General features: G+C 38.1%; 2 protein-coding genes and 1 long non-coding RNA gene across 16 annotated transcripts in view; 2 read left to right on the top strand and 1 right to left on the bottom strand.

The window, feature by feature from the left end:
• LOC111320100 (sodium/glucose cotransporter 2-like) overlaps positions 1-14989 on the bottom strand; it is a 22536-nt gene extending 7547 nt beyond the window's left edge. For 5 of the 14 annotated variants that reach the window (XM_088761140.1, XM_088761138.1, XM_088761144.1 and 2 more), the window contains exons 1-3: positions 6123-6664; positions 4464-4544; positions 2696-2800 (exon numbers count right to left, since the gene is read on the bottom strand). In XM_088761140.1, coding sequence (XP_088617266.1) covers positions 2696-2800; positions 4464-4544; positions 6123-6218 — 282 coding nt within the window. In that variant the 5' untranslated portion in view covers positions 6219-6664. Of the gene's footprint in view, positions 1-2695; positions 2801-4463; positions 4545-5301; positions 5448-6122; positions 6669-8937; positions 9066-13076; positions 13094-14352 lie in introns of those variants that run through there. The other 9 variants (XM_088761137.1, XM_088761143.1, XM_088761146.1 and 6 more) reach the window with 7 other exon arrangements.
• LOC148731385 (uncharacterized) overlaps positions 14603-20518 on the top strand; it is a 27507-nt gene continuing 21591 nt past the window's right edge. Inside the window, exon 1 of the long non-coding RNA XR_016001674.1 lies at positions 14603-14735. This is a non-coding gene — a long non-coding RNA (uncharacterized LOC148731385). The remainder of the gene's footprint in view (positions 14736-20518) is intronic.
• Positions 15822-20518, top strand: part of LOC148731389 (uncharacterized) — a 9031-nt gene continuing 4334 nt past the window's right edge. The window contains exons 1-4 of the mRNA XM_088761111.1: positions 15822-15948; positions 18086-18292; positions 18759-18914; positions 20094-20405. Coding sequence (XP_088617237.1) covers positions 15822-15948; positions 18086-18292; positions 18759-18914; positions 20094-20405 — 802 coding nt within the window. The remainder of the gene's footprint in view (positions 15949-18085; positions 18293-18758; positions 18915-20093; positions 20406-20518) is intronic.

The raw sequence follows: 20518 nt of genomic DNA, 5'->3' as shown, positions 1-20518 counted from the left end.
TAACAGGTTTTAAGGACATGTATATTCAGGGACACTTTTCCAATTCACAAGTGTGTTCCTTGAACAACAGCCCATCAGTTTGCAAATAGTCACCCAATCGGAACTCTAAGTTCAAATTTTTAAGTCACTATTATGTGACCTAAAATTAATGAGTTTTTGTTCCCAAAAAATACTCCATATGTTTATCTGACTTTAAGTTGAGACCAAAAACACCGAATGACAAGAATTTTACAACCAGTAACCTAAATGACTGCAAGCCAACTTCTGCTTGAAATTTAGTTAACCCTTCTTGCTGTCCCATTAGTTGGCAGAGAACTGAATGAAGATATTGGCCCACCATCAAAGTTACCTACTTCCCCATTCCTTCTAATTCCTAACAGTAAATATAACTATTAGTGCTGTCAATAAGTTTGAAAGTAGATGGCAAATACCAGACTCGATTTAACAGGCCAGATTGTTAAAAACACCATAATGTTCTGTTACGTAACATGCATGCAACACTATAAATTATTCAGTTTAAATGAACCTTCAGAAAATTTTTAACAAAGAATTGACTCACAAATGCACATATCTATTTTTGGTCAAGTATGCATTCAATTCCACTCAACTAGGAAATGGCCTCAGCACAAATTTATTCATGGTACATCAATATATAGTAACAATATTCATTTTTTTTTTTTGGAAGTACTGATGGTGAAATGAGGCAAATGCAGCTAGCTAAAAGCAGCTGACAGACAACAGTTTTGGCTTCTTATCAGCTCTCATTGAAAGCTCAAGTTATCCCCTAGGAACACACTGGAACTATACTTGACTAGTAAATTTAAATCAACATACAGTCCGGTACTTAAAAGACAATCAAAACCCTTCATGAAGTTGTACAACCTTAGGGCTAGCTTTTATCTGCCTCTAATCTAGCAGCACACTCAAGACATTGAGTTCTCAACCTTGGCCACAATGGCGCCTTCATTTGGCACTATTTTATGCCCCGCATTGAATTTATGTTGAAGGTCAGACAAGTATGGCTTATAATCATAAGAGGGTAAGAGTACAGGCATTGTACTTTGCTTCACAATCTTGATGTGTCTATCTTTAGATAGCTACTGCATCTAATGAGGTCTTATAAACTCTTGACTAATGTGCCACTTAAGCAAGTTAAGCTTGTTTCAGCGGCAACTCACAGTTACATAATATCCAGAAAGACTGTTCAAAATGCAGTTTGGCTGGACTATAATTGAAAAATTTACAAGAATCAGCAAAAGAGAAGAAAATCACGCAAAATACAGCCTCCCATGTAGTTATCGTCATCATCATTTCTGCCATGTCACTATTACGTAATCTGACCAGTATATTCACACCAAGAGGCTTTGTTTGAGATCCTATTTATCAACAGAGATTGTAGTAATTATTATCTCAATTCAGTGAAGACAAGCTTGAATGATTGTAATCTTCTGTAACAAAGCACTATTGTTTTTCCAAAGCATTTCTTATGATATTGGAAAACATGTCTGGGGTGTTTTGACTAAAAAACTCATCAGATGTTTATTTTGACAGAAGACTGCACTTAATGGCAGTGCTTATTTGCTTGCAATGGAGATTGATGCTGCTTGGAAATATATAAGTCCTTGGGAAACACAAAAAGTTTTTCTCTTAATTGCAGTTAAAATAGTTTTTTTTTTTGTCCCATTCAAATACATGTACCATCTTTAATATTGTACTGGAAAACAACCCACAAGAATAGTTAATGAAAATAACTAAAATGGCCAAAATTTCATTTACAAAGGGGAACAAGTTACATTTCCTTCCCTAGTGGACATAACTACAGAGTTAATTCACTGATCATGGTTTATACATTTTCAAATTTATTCAAACTTTGAAAATTATCTCCTGTTGTGAATTTTTAATAAAGAAGACATGCTCTGTTTAGCAAACATCCAATTACATAAATCATTACAACACAACAACATCACCAACACCCACACAAAGCCTAAATTAAATAAACTTGCTTGCGATCTAGGAAAACAAGCTGACCTTTTTTGGAGCAATATCAGCTATGCATTATTTAGAAAACAAGCCACAGTGAAGGACGAGCATAATATCACCAAAGAACAACAACATCAACTTCTCATAATTTACTGTAGTTCTCTAGAACAGGCTGCTTTGTTCCTACTCATTCCAAAACAAGTAAACACAACTCTTTGTTGTCATGATGGTAGCAAAAGCTCAATCCAGTCTGTACTTTAGAGATTATTAATTGGGACCATGTAAATTATATCCCAGCCACAAGGAATTTTACAAAATTTCTCCGAGTCAACTGCTTCCTAAGCTGTGAGAGGTATAAGACCCATTTTACTATTTCCCATTAACATGTAAATGAATACATGTATTTCCAGTTGAAGAACCATATCCAACTCAGGGGTTTCATTAAGGGCCAGGCACCGGGCAAATTGACCGGTTGTGAGGACGGTTTTGCCCACCTGATTTGACGGTCTAGAGTAAAGTTTATCTTATAAAGAAGTTCAGTTCAAAGAGTTTCGCCCACCTCTGAAAACCAGTTGACCTCCCGCAGAAAACATTAATGAAGCCCCTGCCAACTACTGCAGCATTACAAGCACAGAAAACACAATACAATTCCTACAAACAGCTGCAATTGAACATTAACCACTGAACGACAAATCAAAACTAATTTGAGAGCTACCTGCCATTCATACGACACAACACCAATCCCTGTGGCAGCCCCAGAGCCAGCCAATCCAACAAAGTGCTCACTACCAATGTTACTGGCAAAAAGACTGGGCCCAACCTGGAATACGATTGGGAAACAGGATTTCAGTCTAAGAAAAGAGCTGTAATAAAATCAAAGTGCATTTATAAGGAGGCACAAGTACATGGTTTTATATCTATTGCATGTCAATCCAAATATGAAAATAACATTTTTAAAATGGGTTGGTGGAAAAACAGTCAATTCTAAATTCTAAAAAGATCAAAAAAAAAAAAATATAGATCTTATTAAATTGTGTCAAGGCCATTTTTGGAATTAAATCAGGATTGGTTTTGAGAAACCATTGAAGGATAAAATCTTAGGGTTAAGCAATAAAAATGATAGGGAGGACTTTGGGAATAATCAGGAAATAATCACATGGTTTGGAGGAGAAAGGAAAAGAAAGCCAGCTTCAGTTCTGATTACATGGAATGGGGTTTCAGACCATCAAGAATTGAGAAATCAGGATCTCAATCTTGACGGAAAGCAAACTGACATAAAAACATTTTCTAAGAGCTTAATAACTATACAATTTACAATTTACACCCAATCCCCCCGCCCTTCTCTCTGGTATAAAAAAAAAAAAAAAAAGAATTAAATCTTAGGAAATCTCAGATTCCCTGACAAATTCTAACTTGCAATTTTGTCCCAAGTATCATCCACAGAACACAGTCAATTACTTTGTTTAACCAGCCAATCAAAGTTACAAAAGAAATGTTTTAAGCCTGAGTGTGGTTGAGATCAAAAGAAAAGGAGTACAGCTTATCTCGTTTTTTATTGTTGACCCTTAAACCACATGAGTGACTGCCATCTAATTTCTCCCAACAATACACACCCATACCACACATCATGAAGACCATGGGGCAGTTGTTCAAAGCTTGGTTAAGATAACCAAGGGTTAGTGTGAAATTTGATATCAGATCTGAAAGGTTTGAAGGAAAATTCAGTTTCATTCCATTTTTCTACAATTTGATGATTGAATAGTACTCTAAAAAGAACTGGGAAAGTTATCCCAAAACAGCTTTTGAACAGAGAAATATAGAAACCCGGATTCAAATTTAACCCTGGAATAACACTAAATGGCTTTCGAACAACTGGGCCCATAACAATAAGCCAAATGATCATTATCAAGAGAAGTTCTTGACTGTTGCAAAAATTCTCCTTACCAGCACCTTGGGCAGGGTTCTTGTTAAGAGCCGGTAACCAGTTATTTTTACCGGCTATTCAAGTAAATGTTATCGGCTATTTCACTGAGACCCGGGACTGAAATAATTATTTACAGAAGTTATCCAACGATTTTTTAAATTTTTTGGAAAAATATCTCTTTTCTCCTTCCAACCAATGTTTTAAAGATATCTATCACATGTTGCCAGTTTGAAAATACACCATATGTTAAAGAAATCCTGCTTTTTTGACCAAATTCGTCTCTCGCAGTCACCTCGTGAAATGACCTCCCACATGTTTTCCATTCCATTCTCCTCACGGCCAAGTGAAAAGGCCCTGTATTTATTGAGAAACCTAGACCCCGACGGGAGCCTATGCGCCACACACCCCAAACACGGGGGAAGGTAACAGAGTTATCTGCTATTTCTTATTTTTGACCTCCTTTGAAAAACTTTACCAAGAACCCTGCTTAGGAAAGTGTAGAAAACAGTATAAAGAGTTTGTATGCATGTAGGATGTAAAAGGTTACAAAAGAACTTACCGCCCACCACATCATGGATCTTCCGGCCAAAAAGTATGTTTCCGCAGTTTCATCTCTGCCCCTCTGTTTTCGGAACTTAGACTGAAAAAAAAAAAAAAAAAAAAAAGGAAAATAAATGGTGATGGAGTCCTAAAAGCGGCAGTTGATATTCAACCGCACACTTGGTCAATAATGCATAAACATGAATATTGTGACAGTTTCTAATCATGTTATTTCTAGCAAGATGTCTGATTCAGCAACACTCAATTTCTTCATAAAGGAAAAAAGTTTTGAAGTTATCTAGACCAATTAATTACAAAAAATATGTTCAGAATGTGGCATGATGGATGACAGGTAAAACTGTTTTAAATCAACAAAATATTTCTGATTCCACTTTCAAGACACAACTCCAGATGTTCTTAAGAACAGTTATATTGTGGAGGTTTCAAAAGGTCAAAACAATAACTTTGAGGGGTAACAACCTTCCAATTCATAGTAACAAAGCCAAACTTTATTCCCTTCAATGAGAATATAATTATTGTTATGAACATTCCCAAGGTTGAAATATAGCTTAGTATGTTACAGGGTCAAGAAAGGGTGCAAAGCATACTCTAACATACTATGTTGCCAAGGGGCTTTTCTGATTACTTCAAATACAGTCTGTTATGACAAATTTTGCCAACAAAATACAAACACAAATGTATTGTTCTTGTAAACTCCAAAGAGTTTGCAATTTGCATACACCAAGCTGGCACATATTTCAGATGACTGACAATCACAGAACTCTGCATACCAATGAGCAAGGCTTTGTACATAATGACAAAAAAAACAGTTGCCTTCCTCAATAATACTGACTCACAGTTTCCAACACAACCGAATCAGGGATCCATGACTGGGGTTCGTTTCACGGGAAAAATAACTTCAAAGATGCTAGGAACGAATGAGCGCAACAGTGCTCCGTTGCAGAAAAGTTAAAGATCAACCGAGCTCTATCAAAAACCTGTCAATCTTGTAAAATTAATGCTGTTAGTGTCATTTATTTATAGCCTGCTATCGCGTTGAAACACGAAATATTACTGAGAGAAGCTCACGATATACACACTGGCAAGATGACGGCGTTCACATGTTGTATTCATACGAAAGTTAAATAAAGGATCAAAAAAGGCAAATCTTTGCACGCATTTATCGCAGCACGGCTTCGCCTAAGTCTACTTGGGGATAAAATTACGGCCACGTTCCAGACACCAAAGTCTACAAAAACAGACAATTCTATTTTAAAACTTTTCCTGTCGATTTTAAAGAATGCTGGGAGAGCGAAACTTAAAATATATTAAAACAACCCTGGCAGATGGCTGATGAGAATTTTTGTTTCTGGAGGCCATGGCAAATAGGATTTGAGAAGGTGAGTACGATGCTTTTGTCCACATCTAGAGTTCAGGCTGTGTCTGCATTCTGGAGTTCGTCTTTTTCGATAAAGCACCTTTCATAGTAACAAAGTCTGGTAAACACATCGTCTCCTACAATATAACATTTGCCGTAGATTCTAAAATTCTTTGTTAAAGATCCTTCCGGTCCACCCGTACTTTGACGCACGGAGGCGCAAAGCGTAAGTTGCAAACAACCTTGCGTGGGTTTAAAACCGATCGAATTAAATGAACTACAATTTTTTTTTTAACTTACCCAAAGTCCCACGATCATGCAAGCCATAAAATAGATCGCGATGATGATCCAGTCAGCGACCTTCAAGCGCTTTTGGTCTTCAGCATCCAACGTCATGTTTTTCGTCTACCAGGGATCAAGCCGCAGGGCGCCAAGTTCCACGTTGCACACTTACTCACTTCGTTCGACAACAACGGCTCAGACTGGCCCTCCTGGATGCAAATCTTTGCTCTTTGAGCCTGTCAAAGCGTTTTTCAGAAACTGGTGGAGATTTCGGCGGGGCTACAGTTTCCTGTTGAAATTTCCTGCGAAAGACGATGCGGTGATGCTCAAATTACACCCAACTGTTACGTAAAGCGTCCCTCACCCTTCAAGAAGGAAGCTTCGCTAGAAATGGGAAAGTGGGGGGCGTGAGAAAGGAGTGAGTGACACATCTCTTGACGTTTTGATCTGTGATTGGTTCTTTCAAAAACTGCAACGCTTCGTTTCTAAACACCGTCAATCGATCCGTAAATTCAGGAATCGAAGAAAGCCCAAAGACGGACGGCGAATCGCATGGGTAAAGTGACTTCGAAGACTGACGAAAAAATAACCCATTACAGGAAACGGTAAACAGCCAAAAATAAATTGTTCTCGTGAGCAGTAGACTGGACTTCACTTGCAAATCACCTTAAGAGTTGCCTTATAAATTTGGATAAAACAAAACTTTGTTATCTATTTAATTAAGTACTTGGTTGTTTATTTTAAGATGTATTTTTTCTTTGATTCCTTATTCTTCAAAAAGAGCCAATGTGAAAAATTTGCATATTTATCTCGTGACTTCTAAAGATTTGTACCTTGAGCAAAATAAAGAAAAAATGTATAACGCAAGTTCAAACTTTGACTATCATAGTGGAGACCAGAGGTGATAAACAAATATTTTCATTACCATTACTACAGCATTATCATCATTATCGATGTCATCATTCCAAAAAAATAGCAGCCCTTTTAAATTAAACATTTGAATTTTTATCATCCGCATCATATAAAGGTTGCAAAATCGATTTTGAACCTGTAAGCTCGTCCGACTTGAATGACTTAACATACTGAAACCCTTTTAATAGACAACGAAGACTTCGACTACTCAACAAGAACTGATCGCCTTCAAAAATCTTCTTTGTTCTGCTATGTTTTGTTTTGTTTTTGTTTGTTTTGTTTTGTTCTTTTTTTTTTTTTTCCAGAACTCATAACAAAAACTTCGGAGAAGAATTCAGCACAATGATATTAAGTATTGAAGGTCGTTCTCTTTTGCAAACGTTCAACAAAGATTGGATTTAACATAGTTAGTAGAGGGGATTTAATTAATTCGTTTGAAGATACGTCAAAATGGACTCATTGCATTCAATGTTTCCTAATCATTCCAAACTTTGACCTGATATTGAATTTCACGTAAAAACGTGTGCACCTAGACAAATTTGTTATTTCCCCGTGGACTTATAATGCATTAAACACCAGATCTCCGAGCGTCTTTCATTACGTCGCAGATTTTTCTAAAAAATAAAAGAAAATGGCTTTTTATGAGGTGATGTGTTGATTAAAGAACGCGAAAGTCCTCTTCAAGTTGCGGTGGAACGAAAAATTAACCATTCGAAGACACAAGTCAAGAAATGGCTGGCTACTGACGTTAACCTCGACTTTAACTTAATCGACAAAATCAGGGCTTTCTTAAACCGTATGCATCCCTCATTGAGAGTGTGTTGGTTAAGTTTAAAAGAGATTTCAAAGAGATTTTCATTTTATTCGTGTTTGAGTCACGGTGAAGTATCGCGTGAAAATTTTACAATCCGCTTCTCGGTGAAGAAGACGTCAGTTGTGTTACGTAACGTTGACTGTGACGCTCGAGAGATCCGAAGCGTTGAAATGAGCTTGAAAACATTAACGTGACAAACACACCTTCTTGGCTCTCCTTTTTGATAATCAGTGATGTCGATATGCAATTGATATTCTACTGATCGGATAAAAAGGGAGTGACTTACAAATTCTAGTTCGCGTGAAAAATTCAGATTGGTTTTTAATAGCAAAGTAAGGGTTTTGGGTTTGTCTTCCGAAGATTACCGGATTAATTCTTCTAAGCTGGCAATTTGCCTCAAGCGCTGAAACCATTGAGTCTTTCGAGCCCATCGTTTTATATTTCACCCAGATACTGACTACAGCATGCAACTCAGAATATATATCTAAATAAATATTTGCACTTCCACAGACACTCTGACTCGTAATTCAATGTCATCATGCAAGCCATTTATATTCATTTCGACTTCATAGCATTGCTGCCTTGGGGCATGTCTCGAAAGCTGGTCCAAAATGCACATCAAGGAGATTATGTTCGCTTGAGCAGATATGAGAATCTTTCTATTCGCGACCACAGATGCATTGATAACGAGCAACAGCTATTACATAATCAGTTGGCAAATACTTGCAAACATAAAAATAATGTTTGCCCATGGCATAAAAGAACAAAACACGATACATGACCGCTCAATTATAATACTTGCATTCTTGCGCTACAAAACACTTCTATGTTGTTTTTAGCAAGGCAATACAACACCATTGGTGCAATTCATAGTTCTGAAGTTGCAAACAAAATCTATAAGTAAAATGTTAAACCTTGTCTTGGGGCGTTGTTTTGAGTTAGGTTCCAAAGCGCATGGGTTTTTTCTTCGAATTCGGACTTAACGCATTTGACCTGTTGAGAAGAATCCTAGTGATATTCATGCCAAAATTTGAAGTTTACGTAAATAACATCACGAAAAGTCGATGACAAATTAAAATTGCGTCCCCGTTAAACACTTAGAATTACCTCGTTACAGCTTCAAATGCAAGATAAATTCGCACAAATTGGATTTCTAGCTTAACGCCTACGGCCCGTGCCTATGACTGCAGAGCAATGTTCTGGTTTAACGATATTTGCAAGAGCAACTTTTGTCTGGTTTCCTTTTACACCCATGAAATAGGACCCACGAACTTGATAGCCTTCGAAATTACCCCTCTCCGAACTCGATCCATAAGGAAACTGGAACTTTTTGACCTTGATGAGCTTGAAGAAGAAGACTTAAAGAGCTGGACATAAAATTCACGGCATTCTTGTTAAATGCATGTTCTGTTTATTGGCCATAGTGCTGCTTTGAAAGAGTGCTCTTATTCTAAAATATTAAACTCCACAGACCACTTTCATAAATGGCTACCGGATTAATGTTCTTTTGTTTAAATTTAAATTAGCCTTTCTGACCTCGTTCTCCAGTACAAAATACAAAAGAAACATTATCTCAAGCGAGGCCAGAAAGGCTAATTTAAATTTAAACAAAAGAATATTAATCCGGCAAATGTGATGCTATAACATTACACATCCAACTAGGTAAAAAAAATCTTGCACTTCCGCAAATTTATTTCATTCATTTACAAGGAATAATCATGTTCCATTCGCCTTTTACTTGAACATTTCCCCAGGTTCAATGTTTTGGTTACATTTCAATCGTACACGAAATAAATTTTTCTTCTAACAATGGCGAAAAATGTCATCGTTTCTGGTCACAGGGCGCCCACACAAGCGGCGTGTCTGGTCGTTTGTTCGAAATATAAAGAAATGTATGGGAGAATATTGAAGAGTCGTAATATCGTAAACTTATATCAAGGAATGTCTATAATAAGGCTCAAAATAAATGTAAACCTACCTCACTTGCTGTGTATAATTATTGTCGTTTCTGTGGTCGGCACACACGAGGGGACTAGTCCCGGCGACAAGTCTTTGAAGGGTTTACACGAGGGGACCGGTAGCAGGGACTAGTCCCTCAAGGCGTTCACACGAGGGCACTCAATTGCACAAGAACATAGGAAAATTAAGAGGCAAAAGATATTTCTTTGTCTGTGGCGTTACACGAAAACAATGAAAATTTGGTAACTTTTCATTGTAGCACGATTAAACATCAATGCAAATGAACTACACTTATTCAGTCGGATTATTCATGCTTTTACGTGTTCCGTTTTTGTTTTTATTTTTTAACAGACAGAGTCAGATCGGGTAAAAATTCCATCAAAAAGTTTCTAAGACATCTGTATATGTTTACAAAACTAGAAATATTTTTTTATTCTTCAGTTGTAGAAATCTAGAATTCAGGGAAAATTCATAGAAACTGCAATGTTTACAAATACCGGAAGTCACGCATCATACTGACCCGTAATTGGCTTATTTACCGTTTACTCGCAGGGACTGGTCGCCCAAACAGTTCACACGAAGGGACAAACATTTGTTTCATGCGACAAGTCCCTGCGACTAAACGGTAAATAAGCCAATCACGGGTCAGTATTATGCGTGACTTCCGGTATTTGTAAACATTGCAGTTTCTATGAATTTTCCCTGAATTCTAAATTTCTACAGCTGAAGAATAAAAAACTATTTCTAGTTTTGTAAACATATACAGATGTCTTGGAGCCGATGTCTTGAATTCTTGCGACCAGTCGCAGGGACCAAATTTTGGTCCCTGCGACCACAGAAATGTGTAGATCACACGAAGGGACTAGTCGCATGAAACTGGTCGCTAGGGACTAGTCGCAGGGACTAGTCCCCTCGTGTGTGCCGACCTTTAGAGGCAAAAGATGTTTCTTAGTCTGGAGCGTTACCCGAAAACAATTAAAATTTGGTAACTTTTCATTGTAGCACTATTAAACATCAACGCAAACGAACTACACTTATTCAGTCGGATTATTCATGCTTTTACGTGTTCCGTTTTTTTATTATTATTATTATTTTTAACAGACACAGAGTCAAATAGGGTAAAAATTCCGTCAAAACGGCTCCAAGACATCTGTATATGTTTACAAAAGTAGAAACAGTTTTTTATTCTTCAGTTGTAGAAATCTAGAAGTCAGGGAAAATTCATAGAAACTGCAATGTTTACAAATACCAGAGGTCACGCATCCTACTGACCCGTGATTGGCTTATTTACCGTTTAGTCGCAGGGACTGGTCGCACAAACAGTTCACACGAAGGGACAAACATTTGTTTCATGCGACAAGTCCCTGCGACTGGTCGCACGAATTCAAACCAGTTTGAATTCGTGCGACCAGTCGCAGGGACCAAATTTTGGTCCCTGCGACCACAGAAATGTGTAGTTCACACGAAGGGACTAGTCGCATGAAACTGGTCGCTGGGACTAGTCGCAGCGACTAGTCCCTTCGTGTGAACTACACATTTCTGTGGTCGCAGGGACCAAAATTTGGTTCCTGCGACCAGTCGCAGGGACTTGTCGCATGAAACAAATGTTTGTCCCTTCGTGTGAACTGTTTGTGCGACCAGTCCCTGCGACTAAACGGTAAATAAGCCAATCACGGATCAGTATGATGCGTGACTTCCGGTATTTGTAAACATTGCAGTTTCTATGAATTTTCCCTGAATTCTAGATTTCTACAGCTGAAGAATAAAAAACTATTTCTAGTTTTGTAAACATATACAGATGTCTTGGAGCCGTTTTGATGGAATTTTTACCCTATTTTACTCTGTGTCTCTTAAAAATAAAAAAAAACAAAAACAAAAACGGAACACGTAAAAGCATGAATAATCCGACTGAATAAGTGCAGTTCATTTGCGTTGATGTTTAATAGTGCTACAATGAAAAGTTACCAAATTTTCATTGTTTTCGTGTAACGCACCAGACTAAGAAACATCTTTTGCCTCTTAATTTTCCTATGTTCTTGTGCAATTGAGTGCCCTCGTGTGAACACCTTAAGGGACTTGTCCCTGCTACCGGTCCCCTCGTGTAAACCCTTCAAAGACTTGTCGCCGGGACTAGTCGCACGGACTAGTCGCAGGGACTAGTCCCCTCGCGTGTGCCGACCTTTATAAAAGCTGACGTTTCGAGCGTTAGTACTTCGTCATCGCTCCGACGAAGGGCTAAGGCTCGAAACGTCAGCTTTTATAATCGTAACGGTAGCCAATTTACCATTTGAACGTTGTTGAGATATTCAAATTATTCCTTGATATAAGTTTACGATATTACGACTCTTCAATATTCTCCGATACATTTCTTTATATTTCGAACAAACAACCAGACACGCCGCTTGTGTGGGTACCCTGTGTTCTGGTTTGCGTGCGCAAACACAACGTGACCATACAAAAGGTATTGACATGAGATAGCTTGGTGACAATCCAGATACAAAAGCGCCCTTGCTGAATAATCTTAAACGTTTCTCGCGTAAGATCACATAAGCTCCAGAAAAACTGAATTAAGACGAAACCAAAGAGATTGACCACCTTTTTTCGGACAATTAATTTTCTTAACTCCAATCGAGTTTGTCACGTTTACTTAGCACACGTCGTCCCATGAGCTCGTGTGACTCCCGCAGACATGTGGCAGTAAACGGCTGAGGTCAAAGGATCGCGAGCGTTACTTAAATAGGGACAAAAAGATTGCAACAAATTTCTTATCAAAGTCGAAGGTAAATTAGATAATTCTACGGCTTTTCTCCCGTCTTTAACTATCTTTAATGGCAGCGAGATAGCGTGAATATACGTTTGTAGAATATTGCGTTACATAGTGTCACAAAGCGTTACCACTGTTGGGAACTTTCCATTACTCAATTTTAACGTAAAGCTACTCTCCTAAGTAAAAGTAAAATAACCGATGACGAGTACTGTAGGGTAAATACACTATCTTGAGTATTGAATAACAGGCATTTAAATTAGAGGAACGAGAGTGATTTCTTGACCCACGAATACTCTACGTCCCATCGAAAGTAAAAAAAGTTTTGACGGGTCTGCGCGACTCCTATTGCTCCTTGGTAACGAATTTGTTCTTAGCAGGCAACCGACGTGATACATAAAGAGTCGAAACTGCAGTCTTGCCCAAGAATCTCGACACAAATGGCAACAGTTACACTCTCAGCCGACGCCATGGCGGGAGGAGTAATATCAAAGACAAAAATAATAGCTGTGGTTACACTCACCTCCTACCCGAGGTAACCCTGTGGGTAATAACCTTGGATTGGGATGGTTTGGATATATCAACAAAGTTGAAATGGTAAATTGGCCACCGTAATGATTACAAAAGCTGACGTTTCGAGCGTTAGCCCTTCGTCGGAGCGAATAGAAGAATTTTGGGTTGTGTGTGCTTTTAAAGGCGCAAAATGGAGCTACGTTATTGGTGGGTGCATGGCAACGAGAAAAACATGAATAAATTAGTGGATTTTCCCCACTTTCATTCCACTAATTTATTCACAACTGGGAGCAGGCCGTTAAGTTGATTCGTAATAAACCCGTGAAAGTGATAAATGAGATACAATGATGTATATGAAGTTCATATATTTTGTACTGCGGTAGTAGATACATATGGTTTATTACGAATCAACTTAACGGTGTGTTCCCAGTTGGCTTGTTAGCTCAATTGGTAGAGCGCTGCACTAGTATCGCAGAGGTCAGTGGTTCGAATCCCGTACAAGCCTGATTTTTTTTTTTTTTTTTTTTTTAGGTCTGAATCGCCATTGCATAAATAGCGCTATCTACTGCGAAGATCGTGCATCATATGTATCTAATACCGCAGTACAAAATATATGAACTCCATATATTTCATTGTATCTCATTTAACAATAATGTATGCTTTAAACGAAAACTATCTTCTTCATGCTCTCGGTTTTCGATAGAATAAACCAGTAAAAATAATTACGGTTGTGAACGTAATTTGTCACCCACGATATTAAAAGGTAATCAAATGGTTTTCTCGTGAACTAGGAAATAATTTCCCTTGCGTTTTGTCAAAATTCTGATAATTTCCCTCGCCTAAAGGCTCGGGAAATTATCAGCATTTTGACAAGACGCAAGGGAAATTATTTCCTAATTTCACTCGTCGCCATTTGATTACACATACTAATTTACATGTAAAAATTTGTTTTCTACTAGTACCAGAATGGCAATGTTATTTAGTGAATCAGGGAACAGAATAAACTAGGGGTATTCTGTTAGCTCAGTACATTTTATGTTGCTGGTGGCAGTAGGTTAGTAAAGAAAGAAAAAAAAAAGCAAAAAGAAAGAAATAAAATGAAATAAGTAGAGGAGGAAAAGTAGCATAAAAAGAAGACATGCTATAAATTATCCATAATTGTGATGGGAAACAAATGCTCGTTGGGAAAGTAAAATCATTGCTGCTCACAAAAACAATATCAAAGATGGAAAGTGAAAACTTAATTTATTGTCAGTTAAAATGGACATTTTGTACTTAAAACATACCTCGGTTTATTCTTACTCTTGTTGAGGCCAGTTTTTGTACTTTGGGGGGCTTCAATCCTACACGTTACAGCAGTGTGTCCCAGGTTTATACGTAGAACTGTTTTGGCCAGCTTGATGCAAATGCGGTAATAACGATTGGGGATTAAGGATGGCTGTGCCACTTACACGTGTGCCCATGATTTGTCTTCTCGACGGTCTGACCGAAATGCCGTTGACATGCCGATTTATACGGTTCAAGCCACCACTTTAATTTTTAACCCTGATAATACATCGTCCTCGGATCACCGCCTCAGCTTTTCAAAACCGTCTCATTCTTAGCCTTAGCTCTTTTAAAAACAAAACTTACTTGCCACGGACTCAGCACCCGCGAAAAACAAAAATTGGTTCTGTCCTGGTGTACCGGTTCACAAGGGAATTACCATTGTTCTTTCTTTGTTTAGGAGTTATCGGTTAGCTATTGTTTATTGTTTGGTCTTTTGTATTGGCTCTTGTGAACCGGTACACGAGGACAAAACCCAAAAATTTTCATATCGTGTGCAACTTCAGTTCGGCTTTGGCAAAATATATAATTGAGCATAAGAACTACTCAAAAGACAGAGCACCTTATTTCAAGGCTGTGCTCCAAGAAAAATTTAAGGGAGCCCAGTGCTCTGAAACTGTGAGATCCAGGGCGGGCAGAATATGCTTGTTATGAACATCTAAGATGCCCGAGTCGCCCAAGAGCAAAAGTAAGGCGCCAAGGGCCAGCGGACGCTGCTTAGACTACAGCCCTGTAGTTACATCCAATTGAATCACAATGCATCCTTTTGTTTTCTGCCTCGTTCTTCAAAGAATGCCGACAAGGTGGACATCAATGGCCCTGTATTCTGTAGTTGCTCCTCCCAAAGATTTGCAGAATTTCAAAGCTAAGTTTGCGGTATTCTCTCTAAGCTTTACCTTTTTACGTTGTCGACCAGACTCACGGCGTAAACATTATAATTGTAAAAGTTATCAGCTTTTAAGGTCACGTTAAGCTATCCGCTGACCAGTAAAATACCGTATCGTGCCGATCATGACGCCGATCGTGCCTTAAAACACGTATTCCGCTCAGGAATCCCAAGCTCACGTCTCGAGAAAAGCGATGGATTATTTCATGAAAGCGTCACGCGTTATGTGAAGCGGTGTTAAGTTATGTGAGTAACCGTTGATAATTTAAATGCGTCATAACGAATAGTATGGGGAACAAAATATGGTCCATTTAATACACTAAATCTTCCGAAACATGAAAATTTTACACGCTAGATTAATAAAACTATAAAAATTACCCATTCCTTGTGCGGATGTTGTTTTTTTTTCGGAGATTTCCGTCGTTTTGGGCTTGCTTTGCCATCACTGTTTTTCCTGTTTAATATCAAACGTCACACCGCATCACACAACGCATGACGCTTTCTTAAATAATCCTTCGCTTTTCCTCGAGGCGTGGCCTTGGGATGACTGTGATTCGATTTCCGCGGATTTCTGCGCTATCGATAAATTTAGGTTTGGCAAACACCATGGCCGTACTAGAAAAAATTATTCGTCTGATTCTCATCATTTTTGCAACAGTGAAGGCTCAAGGTAAGGGTGAATTTGTATTAAGAACCCTATAATGATGATATAGTGGTAGCTCCGAAGGAACTTCACTTGCCATGCGAGGGCTTCCGAAACAAATCTCATTCTTCCAATGAAACTTGAACGGAAAGCGACGTAAACATGCTGGTTTACTGAAAATGTGTTGGTGAAGTTAAATTAGTGCATACGGGGCTCATCCTCTATGTAAAATCCTGTAAAGCTCACGAGTGGCGTAAAACAAAGAGAACAAAACATTATAAAATAATAGCGTGCAGCAAAACAATACCTCATGAAACAAAGAAAACCTCGTCAGGTTTTTGCACCGAGGATCACCCGCATTCCCCAAACCGTCGGCTGAAACCTTTGAAGGGAACCGAAGCTTTCAAATAGATGATTTGCGATCTCATATTAAGCATTGTTTTTTAACTTTCTTTGAAGCTTTGTGAGCGTACAATTATCTGTCGGAATGAACGAATACATTTCGATCTCCCGATGCAAATTACGAGCTTTCTCCACAGGTAACCCATGCTCACTGTTTGTGTCACGTACACATGACTAAATAGAGGGAACAATTATGGGGCGAAGTTTAGGTCTGAAAATTGGCTTGAAAATGGAAATAAAAATCAATGAAACTTACCATATGGCGATTTGTTTTCTAGACCTAAACTTCGCCCCGTATGTTCTCTCTAGTTAACCATGTGTACGTGATACAAACAGTGAGCCCGGGTTACCTGTGCTTTCTCTAACGAAAACCTCATACTCACGGGGTTATTTTTGTGTTTACAAATGAAAGGTATTGTCTTGAATCTTCGATGTTTTCTTTGAAGTTTGCAATCAGAACTTGTCAATAATTCTGGAATCATCTCAAATTTATAATGAACTGATCGAAAAATCTTTAAGTGTGACTGAGTGCTAACACCACTTATAGTTCACCACTAAATTTTCTCCGATTCTTATTGGTTTAAATTGATCACCTGATGCGATAGTGTTCATCCGTAGAGAGACACTATCAGCCCTTATAGTTCACCACTAAATTTTCTCCAATTCTTATTGGTTTAAATTGATCACCTGATGGGATAGTGTTCATCTGTGAAGAGACACTGTCAGCCCATAGTGCTCATCCGCAGAAAATACGTGGATGGATAATGCCCATCCGTGGAAAATACCTGGATGGATAGTACTCATCCGTGAAAAATTTTGAATGGTTTGTCGGCCGCGAACTTAGGCAGATCGGATAAACAGCAAGTTTCAATTCTGACAGGTATAACGTATTCCAATGTACAGTTGCGAATTATTGACATTTGTGACGGGCTGTATGCATAAATAGATATTTGATTGCCCTGCATTTAGTGGGTTTTGACTGTTTTTCAACTGGCACGCGGAAGAAAATTTAGTGGTGCACAATAAAGACAATAGAGTGTTAATGTCTCAGAACTATTGGTCTGATAGTAGCCCCATGGAAGTTTGATGTTCTTAAAACTAGCATATTTGCTATGAAAGCTTCACTTTCTCGGGAAAATATTTGTTTTGAGAACATCAAATTTCCGCAGGGCAACTATCAGCCTATAGTTCCTCAACAGATTAACACTCTATTGAATAATTATGAAAATTGTGTGGTTTGTTCTACAAAATTTAGCTCATTGGCCATTTAGAATTGTATACATGAATTTGGAAATGATATTTGAAGTCGAATTTGTGAAATTAGACAGTGTTTTCATGCACTAAATTTTTTTTACCGCATTACATAGGCTTTTAAAATATACTAATTTGAAAATCATGTGTTCTTGCTAATCGAGCTGCAATTCTGAGATTGCGAATTTTAGGTATAGTTACAATGTACCTATATAACAGCTTCGTAGTGGTAAGGTACAGTATGGGCAAAAATCCATTACAGCTTTAAATTAATCTGTCCCCACCATGCAGAAAAGCACACCGGTTTCTCATTTCTAGCCTTTTTTCCCCTGCCTTGCAGCCTTTTGAGTAATCCCAGTTTGGATCTCCCTAATTTTCCTGCAGTGTATGTCATTTTCTGGAGGAGGTGCTTAGGATATTAGAAACAAGTATACTGTACATGTATGTGCAGTTCCTGCAGTTTTATAAATGGACGTGTACAAGTTTTTTTTCTTTTCTTTTTTTTTTTCAGGGGAACCACCATTTGGAGTCATACAACCTTTCCCAGAGAACATTTACCCTCTAGAGTACACTTCAGCAAACGTTACTTGCATTACATTTGATGCATCTGGTAAACTTCAACCAGATAGAATAGAGTTTTATAGGAGAGATGACCTTAACCAATACAGAAAGTTAGGGGGGGATAGATTTGTGTTTAATCAAAGAACAGAGAATATAAGTGAGTACATCTTTGTATTACAGATAATGTATCTGGCTCCAGAAAAAAATAAAAACAAAACAACTTCTGGACCTCAAACTTTACTCCCAAAGCAGGATTCTTAAAATCGTCATAAATAGTGTGAACGAGGCTGAGTCATGATTTCCCTCCTGAATTATATGTGACCCATGAATTTTATTTCCTTACGTTTTTCAGAACATCAAGATTTCCCTGAAACCTCGCACATATAACAAGAGAGATTTGAACTTTTCCTTTTTTGGATACTTGATGCCATGATAATTTTTTATCAATTTGTGCCTGGAATGGGATCAGGACCCCCCCCTCCCCTCCCCTCCCCCTCCCCTCTCCCTCCCCTCTCCCTCCCCTCCCCCTCTCCCTCCCCCTCTCCCTCCCCTCCCCCTTTATAATCTGTACAGTATGAAGCCATATTCTTCTCCAGCAAACAAGTTAATTGCTTTCGTTGTAGGAGGAAACATTAAATTGTACACTACCATGACTTTGAAGAATGTAACAATTCAGGATGACAGTCAGTACGGTGTTCTTGGAAGCTATGAATGCCATGCTTTTGCGAAAAATGTAAGCGTACCAAAGAGGCATGGCTTTAGTGTTAGCGTTATTACAAGTAAGTCTATGCATTTCAGATGAAATTTCACTACTTTGTACTCTCACATCATAAATAAGTCTATTATGTATGTCGTGTCTATCCACATAGTATAGAATTGAGTAAAAATAAACTGTCAGAAAACAGGAGGAAATGCCAAGGTAACTTTTCTGAAGACTGGCATCTTATTGAGGGGAAAAACACTACTGCTATCTCCTTTAAACCACTGAGAATAGGATGAGCTGTTAAGTTGTAGTGTGGTTACTTGCCATTGTTCAGAGTCAAAGTTCCTGTTATTTTTCACTTTGAATGTGCAATTTACATATTGGGTGAGTGATCATCAAAAAGTTATGCCCTCATCTTAAATGGTAAAGTACCTTTTTATAAAAATCCTTTTGCAACAAAATATTTCTATAAACCATCTCCATTCCAACTAGGAAACAAATTGTATTTGTTAACAGAAAAATCTATCCACCTGATGCTTGAGCTTTTGGCCAATAATCTTCATCTTTGTAATGGCTGCCACGCCTTTTGCCTACTGTTAAGAAGACGTTAACAAACTTGTGCGCATGCCACTCACGTGCGCGTGCTTTGAGATAATACGAAGTAATATCGTAAGCAAATCACATGGACCCATTTTTTAGCGTTGATGTCTGTGATTTTTAGAGGAGAGTAGTTGAAGTTTTTAGTTTATCGTTTGGCGGTTTGTTTAATGGTTGTTGTCATATTTACCGTAAGACTACAGTTCTCTGTGTTAGAGTAAAAGTGTCTGTTTGGATTTCCCATTTCTCTTCCGAATACCTACCTTATATTGAAGTTTGTTTTGGTTCAATTCTTACAAGCGGGACTGTTATGTAAGTGCTAATGTTCCTTTCCTTGAGCTTATATATAGTTCGTTTGTGAGTTTGTTTGAGGTTTTAGCTAGCTTTGCATCTTGCCTCTATATTGGAATCTTTGGAATGTTGGTTTTTCTATTCGCATTTAGCCGAGCTTCTTCCTTATAAATTCATATTTCAGTTTATGATAAGTACTTGGATACCACGACTACGTTAAATAAAACGATTCAAGGCTTGTCCGTAAAATATATCCTCGCTTCATAGTGTGTCTTCATTTGCGAAACTCATAGTTGTCGAAATTTTGCTTTGCTTGTGTCGGCCACTACAATCTTCATGTAATGGTTTACACATTCTTGCATTTCAGGAAATGAAATTCCAACAGTGAAAGTCTCAGTTTCCAGTGTTCTTAATCCAGATGATGGCATTATAATATTCTGCAACCTAACTAGAAGAGGAAATGAAAACAGCACCCCACTGAAGAGGATTTCCTGGTTTAAAGATGGGAAGTTGTTGCACAGTGTGCGGAATCCAGATCCAGATGTGAAACAGGACTTTTTAGCCCCTCTGAATCTTATAAAGGTTGGTGTCCAAGACGGGGGAAAGTACACCTGCCTTTTGGAAGTAAAGCTGAGGCATATTAAGGAGTACAACGTTACAGATTACACAGTTATTAAGAGTAAGTACAATGAACTATTGCAAGACCTTATAAGTAATTCTTGTTACTGTCTGCCATTCAATTCTTCTGCTAGCTGTTACTTCGGCGAATTTAGTAATGGATCAACTAATAAT

This window comes from Stylophora pistillata, chromosome 5 (genome assembly GCF_964205215.1).
Source record: "Stylophora pistillata chromosome 5, jaStyPist1.2, whole genome shotgun sequence".
Taxonomy (NCBI): Eukaryota; Metazoa; Cnidaria; class Anthozoa; order Scleractinia; family Pocilloporidae; genus Stylophora; species Stylophora pistillata.
The sequence above is the reverse complement of the archived record's forward strand: the minus strand, read 5'-3'. Positions and strand labels throughout refer to the sequence as shown.